This window comes from Canis lupus, chromosome 6 (genome assembly GCF_003254725.2).
Source record: "Canis lupus dingo isolate Sandy chromosome 6, ASM325472v2, whole genome shotgun sequence".
Lineage (NCBI taxonomy): Eukaryota > Metazoa > Chordata > Mammalia > Carnivora > Canidae > Canis > Canis lupus.
Genome location: NC_064248.1, coordinates 16,102,805 through 16,116,386, shown reverse-complemented (window position 1 = coordinate 16,116,386; position 13,582 = coordinate 16,102,805). Strand labels below are relative to the sequence as shown.

Genomic DNA, 13,582 nt, shown 5'->3' with positions numbered 1-13,582 from the left:
GCCACATCCAGCCTGGAAACCAGCAGAGCTCTGCAGCCTCTGAGGCCCCGAGACCAGTAGAACCAGGGCTCAGTTACACCCCTTCCAGCCTCAACCGCTATGTGACCTTGAAGCAAATTGGCTTCTTCCAGGTAACGGCCAGCTCAGAGGGTTGATTTAAGGAATAGTCACTCACACATTCAGCAAATACTCATGTGCCAGGCACTCTGTGGAGTTGTAGGAACAGAAAGCCAAAACCTACCCCCACCCCGGAGCCCAGGGTACCTCAAGAAGCAAGCAATAGATAAGCATATACTATTTCAAGTAACATATTTCTGGGGTGGTCAATCAGGCCTATTTGAGCGGGAGACAATTAGCCATCTAGAAAGTCTAGATCCAGCATTCTAGGCAGAGACAGCCACAGCATGTGCAAAGGCCCTGAGGCAGGAACTGCCTTGGATTGTTCAAGGAACAAGGGGCAGGGATGGTGGGAGAAGGTGGGTGAGCAGAGAGAGGTAGGCAGTGGGGCAGATCACACACACCTTGAGACAGTAAGGCATCTAGATTTCATTCTGGGGGTGTAGAAGTCACTGAAAGGCTGGGGCAAGGAACACAGAATGTGGCAGCACAGATAGGAAGTTTAGCTGCCAGCCTCGAAGGTCAGAACAGAAAATCCCCTATTCCCCTCCCCTGCCCCCTGAGGTCTACAGGACTCGTGGCCACATTCCTGAGTTGAGGGTATGAATTTCCAGGATGGGGCTGGTCACCCAGTTTGAACCCAGAGCCACCCCCACACCTCCTACCCCAGTCCCCCTTGGGTCTGTGACCGGGGATGGCATGGGAAAGGCCTACAGTGCCCCTTGGCCATTAGACAGACAGGACACAGCCCTGGCCCTGGCAGAGGTCAGATGTCAGTCTGGGACCGGGACATGGGGACAGGCAGGCCTGCCACGCTTCCCAAAGGGAAGGCAGTGAGGGCTTGCCCTCCAGAGACACGGCCCCGGACGATGGAAGAGCCTCTCGAGGTCGGAGGGGCTCACAGCTCCCTGATGGGAGCACAGATCAGACCAGAATCGTGGGGTCTACAGTGGGGACCTCACTCACCATGGGGAGGGGAGATCCGAAGGAGCCGGTGAGGCCAGAGCCGAGGGGCTGAAGATGTGTGTGGGAAGCACAGAGGCTTCTGGAAGGAACCAGAGCCTGGGCTTGTATGAGGAAGAAGCAAACAGGTCATCGAGCTACAATAGTCAGATAGCTCGGCTCTCGCGTGACAAACGCATCGGGAACCACAAGCCTGTTTATTCAATAAGACAGTTTAGAAAATTGACCTGATGAAATCCACTTTACCGCCAACACTAAATCCATGTCAGACGGATCAAAAAATGGCTAAAGAAACGTTCAGAACAAACGGGAATGTGTGCGTCTTGCTGCCAGAAGCTCACAGCATCACCTGCCGCACTCCTGCCAGCGTGTCTTGTCTGGCTCAGCCTCGAGGAAGCACAGGGACACATCTGGAAGGCGAGGCAATCCATGAACACCTCCTCTGATCTCAGAACGTCATTTTCGTGGAGAAGCATCCGAGGGGCTGTTCCGGGGAGGGCAGGCGGAAGCGTCTGGAAGGCTCTACCCAAACCACGACACCCAGGACCGATCCTGGTGATGCTGCCCTGGGGGCGCAGGAAAACCCCCTGTATGTCCAGAGGTGCCGTGGAACGTGGGGTGAACTGGCATGACTTCTGCAGCTTATTCTTAGTGGTTGGGGTTGGGGAATGGAAATGATAGATGAATGACAGAGATTGGCTGTCAGACCGATGATGGCTAGAGGACAGACGGACTCGGCGGACCCTGGAGCATGCAGCCGGGGACATGAGAGAGGAAGGGGTCACATCCATTCATGGCACCATTCTTATGACTTTCCCATAAGGCTGAAATTTTTCAGAATATAAAGTTATGAAAAAAAATGCCAATTCCTAGTCTCTAATTTTCCCATCATTTATCAAACTTCTAGAAGGCAGAGAATCTAAGAGCTCCAGAGGACAAAACAAATCACAAATCAAAGAGCAGCAGGAGAGCCACAGTGTTTACTTTTAAAAAACAAACAAACATCCAATTTGACAGTAAAAAAATTCAAAACATAGGGTAGAAATTTAAAAACCGGAACAGATGGAATCCTTTACTGTGGGCCCTGAAGAGTCAGGGCTCCCCTGTTCCTGGCTCCCCGCGTACTTTCCATCCACCTAGAACAAGTGCATTAGCCAAAGGTTAAAAGACATTTATCTGCTGGGTCTCTGCTCCGGTTCTCTCCTCGGAAAACCACAGACTGACGCAGACAGGGGGAATGAGGACGCGGACCAGCGGGGACTGCACTTGGCTGCGCCTCCAGAGGACTCGGGGGGGCAGGGGGGCCAGGGAGGGGGCTGCTGCGATGCTGACAGCCACTTGGCACCCTCAGCGGTGGACGTGGCTGTGACCTGACCCTGCAGCCCCACGTCTGGGCACCTGGCCTAAGAAAATGGCCCGGCCGCAGAGTGGCCTAGTGCGCGAGGGGCCCTGGGGGTGGGACTCACACCACAAACACTGGAAACAACCTAAAATCCCAGGTGTGAGCAGGCCTTGTTTTCCTGGCCCTCTGGTTGGAAACTGTGTCCCCTCCTGGGGCGGTGGCAAAGACAGTTTCCCGTGCTGTGGAAAGGGCCAGAGATGGGGCTCTACCCACGGCGGGGGCAGGGCGTGGAGCCGCTGGTCAGCTTCCTTCCACCCCACATCCAGGTGGTCTGTGATGTCTGAGGAATTCAGACACTTCTATTTTAGAAGAGACACCCAGGCATCCGAAGCGAACAGGGGCCTCGGGTTTCCTCTGAATCAGCAGTGGCCCAGGTGACCCTCCTCCTGCGTCTCCAGGGAGGCAGGCAGTGCTGCTCCCTTGGGTCCCCTCGTCCACACTAAGGTAGGTGGGGGCCTTTTCAGAGTTTCCAGGCTGCATCTCATGGGCTGCTCCAGGATGCTGATGGGCCAGGGGAAGGGGTGCAATGCTCCAAAGGGCCTTGCTGGGCCCCAAGTGCAGGCCTTCTTGGGCAGCCTGTGGGCCTCCAAATGTCCCCCGACCCTGACCCTGGCCTGCCCTGGAAGGCTGCTCCGTCCTGGCCGGGCAACCCCTGACCCCTGTTGGCTGGGGCACCCGGGAGGAGGCCCTGGAGCTCAGGGCTCACACCTCTGCTCTGAGTGACCCCGACAGTGTCCTTCCTCCCCGGGGATGAGGGCTGTGGGCCCAGCAGAGGGGGAGCTTGACAACCCCTCCCTGTCTGTGACTGCTGGAGAAGCTATTTTCATCTGTGGCTGTTTTTCTCGACAGGAGAGAGCAAAATACGTCAGATAATCTTATCCTTGTCCTGCTATGACCCTCAGGAGATGGGGGGGTGGGCGGGGGCTGGCAGCCTCTGCAGCCCAAGCATCCCTCTGGTGAGCAGTATATGGGTCCCCCAGCTCCCTGAGCCCCTACTATGCGCCTGCCCATGGGGGTGTCGGAAGGGCAGGAAAGAGCTCAGGCCCGAGGCCCTGAGGGGAGCCAGCCCAGGTCTGAGGCTGCCTTCCACCACCAGCTGGCTATGCTGGCCACCTGTGGCAAGTGGCTTCACCTCTCTGAGCCCCTGTGGCCTCAAAGGTGGTGGGAGTAACAACAGCAGGTAACACTGGGGACGTGCTCAGCACAGAGCCAGAGGGCAGCCGAAATTCTGCCCTGATTCATTAGCGGGGTATGGAGCGTGCTGTGTGTGTAGACACTGCCTGGCGTGCAGCAGGCGCTCAGTAGTGATTCCACCTGCAGCTCAGAGCTCCTCCACCCCTGGGCCACAGGCGCCTGTGTGGGGCAGCCTTGGCATCGTAGCCGCTGCTCATCACAGGGCCACCCCCCGGGGTCCCTCTGTGCCCCACGCTACCAGCTCCCATTTACCTAGGATAGTGCTGAGCTCAGCCCTTCAAACCTCCGTGTCCAGCTATGATCACAGTGAGCCCAGCGCCCAGAGAATCCAAAATAAAGCCACCAGCCCCTGAAACCCAAACAGTGGTATACACGGGGATTATTTCTGGATCCTGCTTTGACACCCATGAGACACATTCAATCAACAACAGACACTGACCATGGAGACCGTGCCGTGCGTAACAGCATCCCTGCCCTCATGGGGCTGACCTCCCAGAAGGTGCAGGGGTGACAAACACAGGAGCAAGGGGTTTACCTGCCTCCTGATAGTCCTCGGCTGGATGTTTTCAGCTTCAGGGAAGGAAACTCAGCCCAACCTGGCTTAAACGATGAGGGATCTTACTGGGAAGTACAGATGTCACGATTCAGGAGAGGTCTGATCAAGGATCCAGCTCTGTATGTTAGTGGTCTTCTCCCCTTGACATCTTCCTTCAGCAGACCCCTCCCTCATGGTGACAAGAGGGCTGCCAGAAGCAGCTTGGGCTTCCTCGTTCACACTGAGCAGGAATGCTGTGCCCCTGGTTTCTCTCAAGACTGAAGAAGCTCCTTCTCACAGGATGCTCTCCTTGGCCAGAAATGGTGGCCTGCCATCCCTATGTCCCATCCTCCACTCCCCCCATCGCCAAGATCTCAAACCCCAGAGCTCCCTCCTGAGCCCCAGGCTCCACTCAGCACATCTGCCTGGGTGTCCAACACACAAGCCAACCTTAACACGAAACTGCAAGCTCTGACCCTGGGGATACCATCCTTCCAGCTGCTCAGACCATGGCCTGGGAGCCAACCCTGAGGCCCTCTGAGCATACATCCCATGTGTCATGGAATTATTGGTGACTCAGCCCTCAAAATGCCTGGGAAACCTGACTGGTGCCCACCCAATGTCGCCTCCTGGCCCTAGCCCCCACCTTCTTTCGGGAAGACTGTCCCAATGTTCTGGCCACCACCCCTCACCCCCCCACTCACCAATCAGGGACACGAAAACCTACGGCATCTCGAGAGAAATTAAACATGCGGTCAGGGTCTGGCATGATAGCATACTACGGCCCCTCGTGCCCGTGGCTCCTGCCAGCACCCCCATCACCAAGTCTTGGGTCCTCCCCTGAGTTACAGAGCATTGTCCAAGCAGATAACAGATTATAAATAATCCCTTCCTCCCCGTCCAGACTCCCGCTGGCAAAGCTGGTGTGGGCAGGAAGCAGCCACTCAGGGTCTCGCCCAGGCCGGGGCCCAGGGCCTACCTGGCACTTTCCCACGAGATCTGGGACTTGGGACCACCTCCAGCTCTCACCTTCCTAAGCAGCTGGTGTGACTGGACCAGAGGCCCCCTGAGTGTCTATCAAGGACCTGAGCGGCTGCAGGGTCCAGGTGAGGGCAGCTCAGCACCTGGACACGCAGGTCCAAATCCATGCTTCCGTCTCCTTCTAGCATGTTCCGTGGGTAAGTCATGGAGCCACACTGGGCCTCAGCTTCTGAGCAGTAATAACAAACCACTTCCAAACGGGAGGTTAGAACCAGCACAGAGTGTGTACCTCACTGCGTCTGAAGGCCAGCTGGCGGTTCTAGGCCCTGTAGTTTCCTTGCTCACGCAGCTTGTGTGTCCTCACGGCCTGGCACCCCGCTTCCCCAGAGCAGGTGACATCCAGTCCAAGGCGTCCTCAAGGCCCTGTCCTCCTCTACTTCCAAAGCCTCCCCCTGGTAACTCAGACCGGCCACTTCCATGTGGGGAGGGAGGACCCAAGGGCGTGAAGCCCAAAATCGGGCTGCCCCTGACTCAAAGGTGGTTTCAAGGATTAAGTGAGCTCACACAGGGAAGAGCCCCCCGCCTGCAGGCTCAGGCTCGGGGCACCTCCAGGAACAGGCCCTGAGCCCCGCCAGACTCAGTGGGAAGCGGAGCCCCAGGCCCGCCCAGCCAGCCAGGCCGGTGCAGGGCCCTGCTTAGCAAAAGGCATGCACCGCTTCTGGCAGTGGACATGCCTGGTGGCATGGCTCATCACTTTCCTGAAGGCTCTCCCAAAATACCAAAATACCCAGCCCCCCACCTTCCCTGGGACGCCTGGACTCACCCATGTCTGACGGGAGGCTGCATGAAGCCAGGCCCCCCAGGGGCGCTTCCTTGGTCCAGAAGGCAGACGAGGAATCTGCGAAGGCTTCAAGGAGGAGGTGGCACTTGAGCCAAGCCTAGAAGGATGGCAGCCAGCAGCTGGGCTCCTCAGGCCAAGAATTTCCCTTCCAGCCGTGCCCCACCCATCTTATCTGCCTCTCAGGGGAGCGATCCCAGGGACCTTCCCGGGAGGGCAGCTCAGCAGGCTCCCCTCCCCGCCGCGGCAGCGCTGAGTCATCAGTCTGGAATGCACTTTCAATTCCTCCGCCACCCCTCCCCCTCCTCCGCTGTCCCCAGCCCCCTCCTCCCCATCCTGTCCCCCCAGGGCCAACCCATCACTTCCTGACCCGGGCACAGTGTTCCGGCCACGGGCCTGAGGATGGAGGATGGGTCAGGGACTCCCCAGGACTCCCCGTCACCCCGGAGGCCAGGGCAGGAAGGAGGAGGCGCCTTCCCAGCCTGGAGGAGCGGTTTCTTCAGGGACCTGCCCCCACACCGTCTGGCCCGGCGGGAAGTGCAGGCTCTCAGCATCCCCCTCAGCCAGGACCCAGCAAAGGTCAGGCCGGACCCAGACCCTCCAGCCCACCTCCTGGGCACCTCAAGTACTCCCTCCTCAAGGGCTCTGGCTTCTGGAAGCTGCTGAACAGGGTCTCATGCTTCCCTGATGGCCTCCCTGCAGGAGGACACGCTGAGTGTGTGTCACTGGGGCTGCCAGGGGTGGGGACTACGGCAGGAGAGCACCTCCTCATGCCTTCGGGCTCAGGGACCCTTGGAGCCTGGAGCCTGGGCCCTGCTCCCAGGGGCTCCTTTCCCCAGCGGTGGCCCCACAGTTGTACAGAGCAGGACAGAGTCCAGACCAGGTGGTGCAGCCTGAGGCCATGTCCTCACCTTCCCCAGCCCACCTGCTGACCCAGGAGCTGCCACGAAGGTGGGGAAGGGCAGCCAGGTGTGGTCAGAGCCCAGGGCCTGGCCACCCCCACAGGTGCTGAGACCCCCAGGGGCTGGTAGGTGCTGGTGACCTAGGCCCCCAGGGCTGGAGCTGGAGCAGCCCTGGGTAGAGGCCCCCAGATGCACTTGGGGAAGTGAGTGAGGTGCCCACGCTGGCTCTGCTCCTGCACTGGCCTGCTTGGAGGTGGGGCTCCTGCCCAGTTCTGTGAGCTGTTCAAGAAGAGGGCTGACCTGGGGAAGGAGCTGGGTGGGGAGCTGTGTTCCCAGCAGGAAATCTGCCCTCAGGGCACCACTGGCCACCAGCAGTCCCCTCCCATGTCCTCCATGCAGTTTCTGTGTCCTGCCAACCTCTGGAAAGCTCTGGCCCCATCCCCGCTCCCATCTCCCCTCCATCCTCCTCCCCAACTCTCATACCCCTCTTCCCCACCCAGTCTCCCCCATCTTCCCGCATCTTCCCCATCTCTTCCCCATCTCCCCGCCCATCTCCCCTCCCCCCTCCCCCCATCTCCCCTCTATCCTCCCCCATCCCCACCCCCAGCCCCATCAAGGCTGGGATCCGGCTGTATTTTCTTCATGGAACAGTCTGAAACCCACTCCCTGCCTGTGTAGTGTCTCAGGGCCCCACCACATCTGGGTCCAGAGAGAACAGGGTCCACTTGCCATGAGACCCCAGTCCTGACAGTGTTTGTGGGATAGCCCAGGTCCCCTGCTCAGCCCCCTTCTCCCCATCTCAGCCTAGAAGCTGAGCTGGCCAAGTGGCTGGCCTCAAAGACAGGCCTTGGGTGTGCGGAGGGCCATGCCGGGGCTGCCATGCACTGAAGGGGCACTGCCCAGTGTACCCCCATGGCCTCCCCACACCACCCCTGCTGTCTGCCCTGCAAGGTGGTCGGGCCCAGAAACAGAGGGCTTGTGACCAGAGCAGGCAAGCGTGGCTGTGCCCAGGGCCAGACAGAGACCACAGCTGGGTAGGAACAGGGAGGGAGGTGGGTCCTTCGGAGCCTGAGAGCCCTCTCTGAGCTCTGTTTCCTCATATGTACCATGAGTCTGTGTGGTGGGGCCTGCGGCATCCAGCACACGCAGAGCACATGCCTAGCACACGCAGAGCACACGCTCCAGCCTTAACACACAGCAGTGGCTGCCAGGCTGGTGGCTCAGTGTCAATGCCCCATCCACCATGGGGCCAGCCCCTCCTTGAAGACAAAAGCACCTCTGAGTTGTCACTGGGTCCCAGTGCCTGAGAGGCCTGGAGCAGGATCTTGGGGATGGGCAGGGGCCCACCCAGGAGCCCCCTCAGTCCTAGCCTGCTGAGCAAGTGGGTGAGTGAGCCAGGCACGAAGGCACCAGCCTGACCTCCTGGTAATCCATGGGGTGGGAGCGGGGGCTCTGAGGACTCCTAGGAGTGTCCCTGAGGGGCCTTGCCCCCCGGCCCAGTGCAGCTGGTCCAGCCCCTGAAGCCATGGATCCCCAAGCACAGGAACAGTGTGAGAACAGTAGTTTGGCTCTTGGCTGGCCCAACCAAGACCCCCTCACCTCAAGGTGAGGACCCCCTCTGGGGGTCCAGTAGTTCACCTGCCCTTGCTCTGGGGCAGCAGCCACCTGAGGGAGGAAGACAGGGCTCGAGGTCCTGAACAGGAAGGCTTCCACACCCACAGGCAGGCTGCATGTGTTCCGTTCCAGAAGGTTCCCGGACTCCCATAGCCCCATGGGAGTCGAGGCCTAGAAATTCCCTGGGTCCCTACATGGCCCTGCCATCAGCTCAGGGGGTGCCTCCTGGCCCACAGAAGCTCAAGACCCCCCACCCAAGGAGGCTGGGTCGGACTTGGGCCCCACTCTGAAGCCCAAGACACCCTCCACCCCATTGGCTCTTTTTATGGCTCAGATGTCTAGGGACTGGCCAGTGTGTGCCAGGCCTGTACAGAGTGGGCAGTAACACGGACAGGATCTTTGGGATCAGAGATGGGGTGCAGGGGAGTTCAGGGTACAGATACAGGCAGAAGGAGTATCAGGGCTGCCTGGAGCTGGGGGTCGGAACACCAGGAGAGGATGGGGTGCAGGGGGAGGGCTGGTCTCTGCCTGCAGGCTCCTTGAGGCCCGTCTAGGGCTGGACTCTAAGGAGGTGGGGTGGGGGGTGCTAGGATCTGTCAGGAGGCCAGTGACAGATGCCCAGGAGCCTGGACCTGGGGTGGCCATGGAGGTGGAGAGGGAGCCCAGAGGCAGCCAGTCCTGGACTGGAACGTGTAGGGTGCCGGGGACAGAGGCCTGGGCAGCCTAGACTGGAAGAGGCTCCACTACCCACCTGTCAACCGGCCCTTGGGCCAGCCTCCTGTCTGCTGGCACCAAGGCTTCATGGTCCCAGAGCATCCAAAATCCAGTCCCCAGGGTATGGCCCCAGGGTCAGGCCTGGGGCACTGGGAGTCCACTCCTTCCCCCTCCCCCAGGCCAGGGATGCTGAGGTCGTCCTTCGCCACCCTCACACCCTCCAGAGGGGCCACCTGCAGAACACCACACCAGAAGCACTGGCTAATTTGGAGACTGCACACTGAATTGTCTAAATTGGTCGAGTTTTTCGTGGCAACCTATTTAGTCTGTAGAAAAACAAAGCATGGCGGCTCCTAGGAGTCTCAAGTATGCCCAGGGCAAACTCCTACTATTTGTTCCAGTGTATTTGGAAACCACGAGGATACAGCCAAAGGCAAAGTAACACACATTTTCTTCTGACTCTGTGGCTTGGAGGAGCTGTGTGGGGCCTGGAGCCCGGGGCGGGGCTGGGGGGTTCCAGCCTAGCTCCGCACCTACTGGCAAAGTCCCGGCTGTCTCTGGCCCAGCCTCCCCACCCCATCTAAGGTTCCTGAGGGTCCTTGACTTGGTGGTTCAGCTCATTCTGATCCAAGCAGTCCCTGCAAGGCCTTTTGTGTGGGTTTAGTTAGTCATGCATTCAGTCAACAAACGTTTGTGTGGGGCTGGGGAGGGTGGGCGGACAGCCTGGTGTAGGCTGATGAGCTGCCGACGCCTGTGCCACCCAAGACTACAGGAGGGCCCCCTCTCCCCTGCCAAGGATGTGGAGAAACCCAGGCAAGGCACAATCTCTGCTGACCTCCCTCTGGGGCCCAGTTGGGTCAGGACTGTGTTACTGGAAGCTAGGAGTGTGGCAGTTTAGTAACAGGACTGCTAGTTCTGTGGTTCCCCCTCCACCGCCCCAACCAGAAGGTAGGGTCTGGGTCTCCTCCCTGAGTCCAGGTGGGCTGGCCCTACAACAAACATGTGGACGTGAGACCAGATCCTAAGGGGACCTCCAGCCGGGCAGCTTACCTGGGTGGCTGGTGGAGCCAAGGAGGCCGGCTGCTGAGGCCACCTGGCTGTACAGAGGCTCGCGACACTGGAGGGGCCTTGGGTCCCAACAGAGCATCCAGGACGAGGTAGTTGGAACACCTCAGCTGCTCTTACCCCGGGGCCCGCACATCGGGGAGCAGAGACTGAGCCCCACTCACTGGGCCCCATCCCACGTCTCTACAGAATCCAGGCTGGCTGTTCATGTCTCGAGGCTTCAGAGGGACACTACGAGGGGACCAGAGACCACAAAGCACACCCAGGGAGGTCGCATTTGCACCTCTACAAAGCTGAGTTCACAGCTCAGCTCTGGAGTCCTCAGGGGCCCGCCCCAGGGAGCTGGTGGCTCAGGGAGCAGAGGGAGGGGGAGGGGGACACACTGGCAGCTGGCACAGGAGGGAGGACCGCAGCTGCCCAGCCTTCCAGGCCCAGGGGCCACACCCGGCCGAGCCCGAGGGTCTGAACACACCGGCTCTGATTCCTGTGTCCAGTGAACGCAGGAGGGCCTGGTTTTATCACGGATGCGTGTGCTCTGGTTAGACATCTTACGTGACCGTAGCTCCAAATCTGCGTGTTCCCTCGCACGGGCCCCCGAGTGAAGTGGGTGAGGCACACAATCCTGCTTCACAGGCACGCCGAATCACAAGAGCTTCACAGACAAGAGTGTGGTGGCCCCCAGAAGAACCTTGCCGGTGCCACATGGCTCATTACAAAGAGCACCAAGAGTTGGGGCCGGTTGGACTGCCCCCCAAGGACGCTGTGCGTTAGCCAGCACAGCACATGCCCACCCCGGACTGTCACGATGTGGCAGGTGAGGGACTGCCGGGTTCACTGCCCAGCACATTCCTGAAACACACCGGCCTGAGTCCTCCAGCTGCAAAAGTAAATGGAACGATGGACCGGGAAGGCTGGAGGGGTCTCCAGTGGAAATGACACACGGCTCTGTCCATGCTAGAGCAGTAGTTCAACTACTACTGGGCCCATCTGCGTGGCTGGGTCAAGCTCGACATGTGGATTTTAAAACCTGCACAGGATCTTCTTTTGCGAAGCAATTTCTGTGGAAAGGTTCCAAAGGCCTGCAGTCCCCCCAGCATGCCACGGTCTTGGGTTTCTAGGCCCAGACTGAGGAGTAATTGGAGGGTTCCCCGCCCACGGAGCTTGGGTTAGAACCAGACCAGCTGAGTCCCACAAGAGAGGGGATGCTCTGCCCAACTGGAGGTGAGGCTAGGGCAGAGAAGTGAGTCACCAACTGCCTAATTTGGTCACATCCCAGGAGGCAAGAGCTGTCCGAGAGGGGAGAGCCAGGTCAGCATGGTCCAGAGCTTCCTGGAAGGGGGTGGGGTTGAGCGCATTCACGCGAGGCCAGGGCAGACCCCAGGGCCCCCATCTGGATCTGAGTCTCAGGGACCAGAGCCCCTACGGCCTGCAGCCACCATGGGAACCTTCGAACCAGGACCCCCAAGTCACCCAGACGGACAGGCCACCGCTGAGGGCAAGGACCTCCCAGACAAGGAGTCACCCTCCCCCGGGTGCAGCCTGGCAGCTGTGGGCCTGGGAGGGAGACGCCAGACCTCAAAGTGAGTCACTGCCCGGCTGATTCAGCCCCCGAGCCAGGCGAGGTGAGGCTAGGGCGGTCAGCAGCCACGGGTGTCGCCCCATCAGGGTGTGCAGGGTGGCCAGGGTGTGCAAGGCTCTTCTTGCCAGTTAGGATCTCATTTCAAACAGGGCCACGGGGGTCACTACCAAATTTAATGGACAGGGAAGCCGAGGCTCAAGGTGCACACTCACAAGACCCAGGTCAGGGCAGCCCCTGGAAAAGCCTCCACACCTGGACTCATGTGCAACAAGAGGGGCCGCTGGGCCCGTGCAGGTCCGTCCTCTGAACACCCAGTCCACAAGAGCAGAAAGGGTCTCTCCGGGGCAGCCAAGCCACCTCCACTGCCAGGAGCAGGGTGAAAGGGGCAGGGGAACTGGAATAGGGCTGATGGTTCAGATGAAATAATGAATGAGCCTGGGTGCACACGGCAGAGGAGGCCTCTAACTCTGGGGCGGGGCCGGCCTGGGCTCCTCAGTGCTCCTCATGCCCCCCCCCCAGCCCTTCCCAAGTCAAGAAGGGGATCCTGGACCCCTGTGTTCCCTTCCAGGTATACTCAGGGGTTGTGTGCCCAGGCTATGTTAGAGAGGGGAAGGTAAGGCCCAGAGATATCAAGGGACTTGCTCAAGGCCAAACAGCCAGGTGGGCTTTCCTCTGGGAGTGTGTGTGTGGGTGTCCCGTTTAGGTGTGAGATGTGAAGACCCCACCTGCAGCACCTCCTCTGCTCCTGCCCTGTCCCAGGTCCCCCCACCCCCTCTGTCCTCCCTGCTCCCCTCCCTGGTTAGGGCCCAAGGACCTTCTAGAACATACACCAGACTCTTGGCTTCTGGGCTCCCAGTTCTGCAGGGGTCCAATGTAGCCCAGACGCCTCCAAGGGGTGTCCAGGGATGTCTGCTCCCAACCGCAGGTGCCACCACCCCACCTCCCTCACCCAGTCTCTCTTTCCCGTTGAGTGAGAACACCAGGGCCCGGGTGCCTTCACCCAGCTTCCTCCAATGCCCACGTCTTACAGAATTCAAGTGTGGTCCCAGCAGCAGGATGTTGATGTAGATGCAGCCAACACGCTGGTCACGCCATAGGCACGAGGGGCGCTGTTTGTGAGCTGCTCCCTCCCCGCACCTCGCCTCCACTGGGCTCCAAATCCACGCGTTGTCATTTCCAGGAGGGTGCACACGTGGGATCACACAGCCTGTGACGGGTGGGCCGGCTCTTCTGCTCAGCGTGATTCTCTGCAGATGCACCCGAGCTGCTGCCGTATTGCCCGCTGGCTCCTTTCCGCGGCAGAGCAGCCTCCAGTGGCAGCTCGTGGACGGCCCTGCTGATGGACGTCTGGGCTGCTTCCAGCGTGGGGCCGTGTGAATAAGGCTGCTGTGAGCATGAGGCACGGCATTTCTCTGGGGCAAGTGCCCAAGAACGAGGCGGTTGGGCCATAGGGTAGTTGCATGTTGGGTCTGGTTTAATTTTTTTAATCAGTATTTTAAAAAGATTTTTAAATTTATTTAAGAGAGAAAGAGCACTCGAGCATGCATGAGTGGGCGATCCCGCGACCCCGCATCCCCGCCGCCCTGGTGTTCACTATGTTTCCCCGTGGCCCGAACCATCTGAACCGCTCTCTGTGCTGTATTTGCCACCTGTGTGTGCCCCTCGGGGCCAATCCTGC

At 59.7% G+C, this 13,582-nt stretch overlaps 1 protein-coding gene and 1 long non-coding RNA gene across 4 annotated transcripts in view; both read right to left on the bottom strand.

Moving 5' to 3' along the window:
• Positions 1-7,337, bottom strand: part of PDGFA (platelet derived growth factor subunit A) — a 32,818-nt gene extending 25,481 nt beyond the window's left edge. The window contains exons 1-2 of one of the 2 annotated variants that reach the window (XM_049111226.1): positions 6,651-7,337; positions 6,016-6,130 (exon numbers count right to left, since the gene is read on the bottom strand). In XM_049111226.1, coding sequence (XP_048967183.1) covers positions 6,016-6,130; positions 6,651-6,802 — 267 coding nt within the window. In that variant the 5' untranslated portion in view covers positions 6,803-7,337. The remainder of the gene's footprint in view (positions 1-6,015; positions 6,131-6,650) is intronic. The other variant, XM_049111227.1, reaches the window with a different exon arrangement.
• On the bottom strand, positions 1,259-4,890 carry LOC112640155 (uncharacterized). 2 transcript variants are annotated; one of them, XR_004817001.2, is made up of 3 exons: positions 4,212-4,890; positions 3,929-4,025; positions 1,259-1,904 (listed from the first exon to the last, which is right to left on the bottom strand). It is a non-coding gene; the product is annotated as an uncharacterized LOC112640155 (long non-coding RNA). The 2 variants fall into 2 exon arrangements; XR_004817002.2 differs by lacking the exon at positions 1,259-1,904 and adding an exon at positions 2,033-2,216.
• Positions 7,338-13,582: the final 6,245 nt, after the last annotated feature.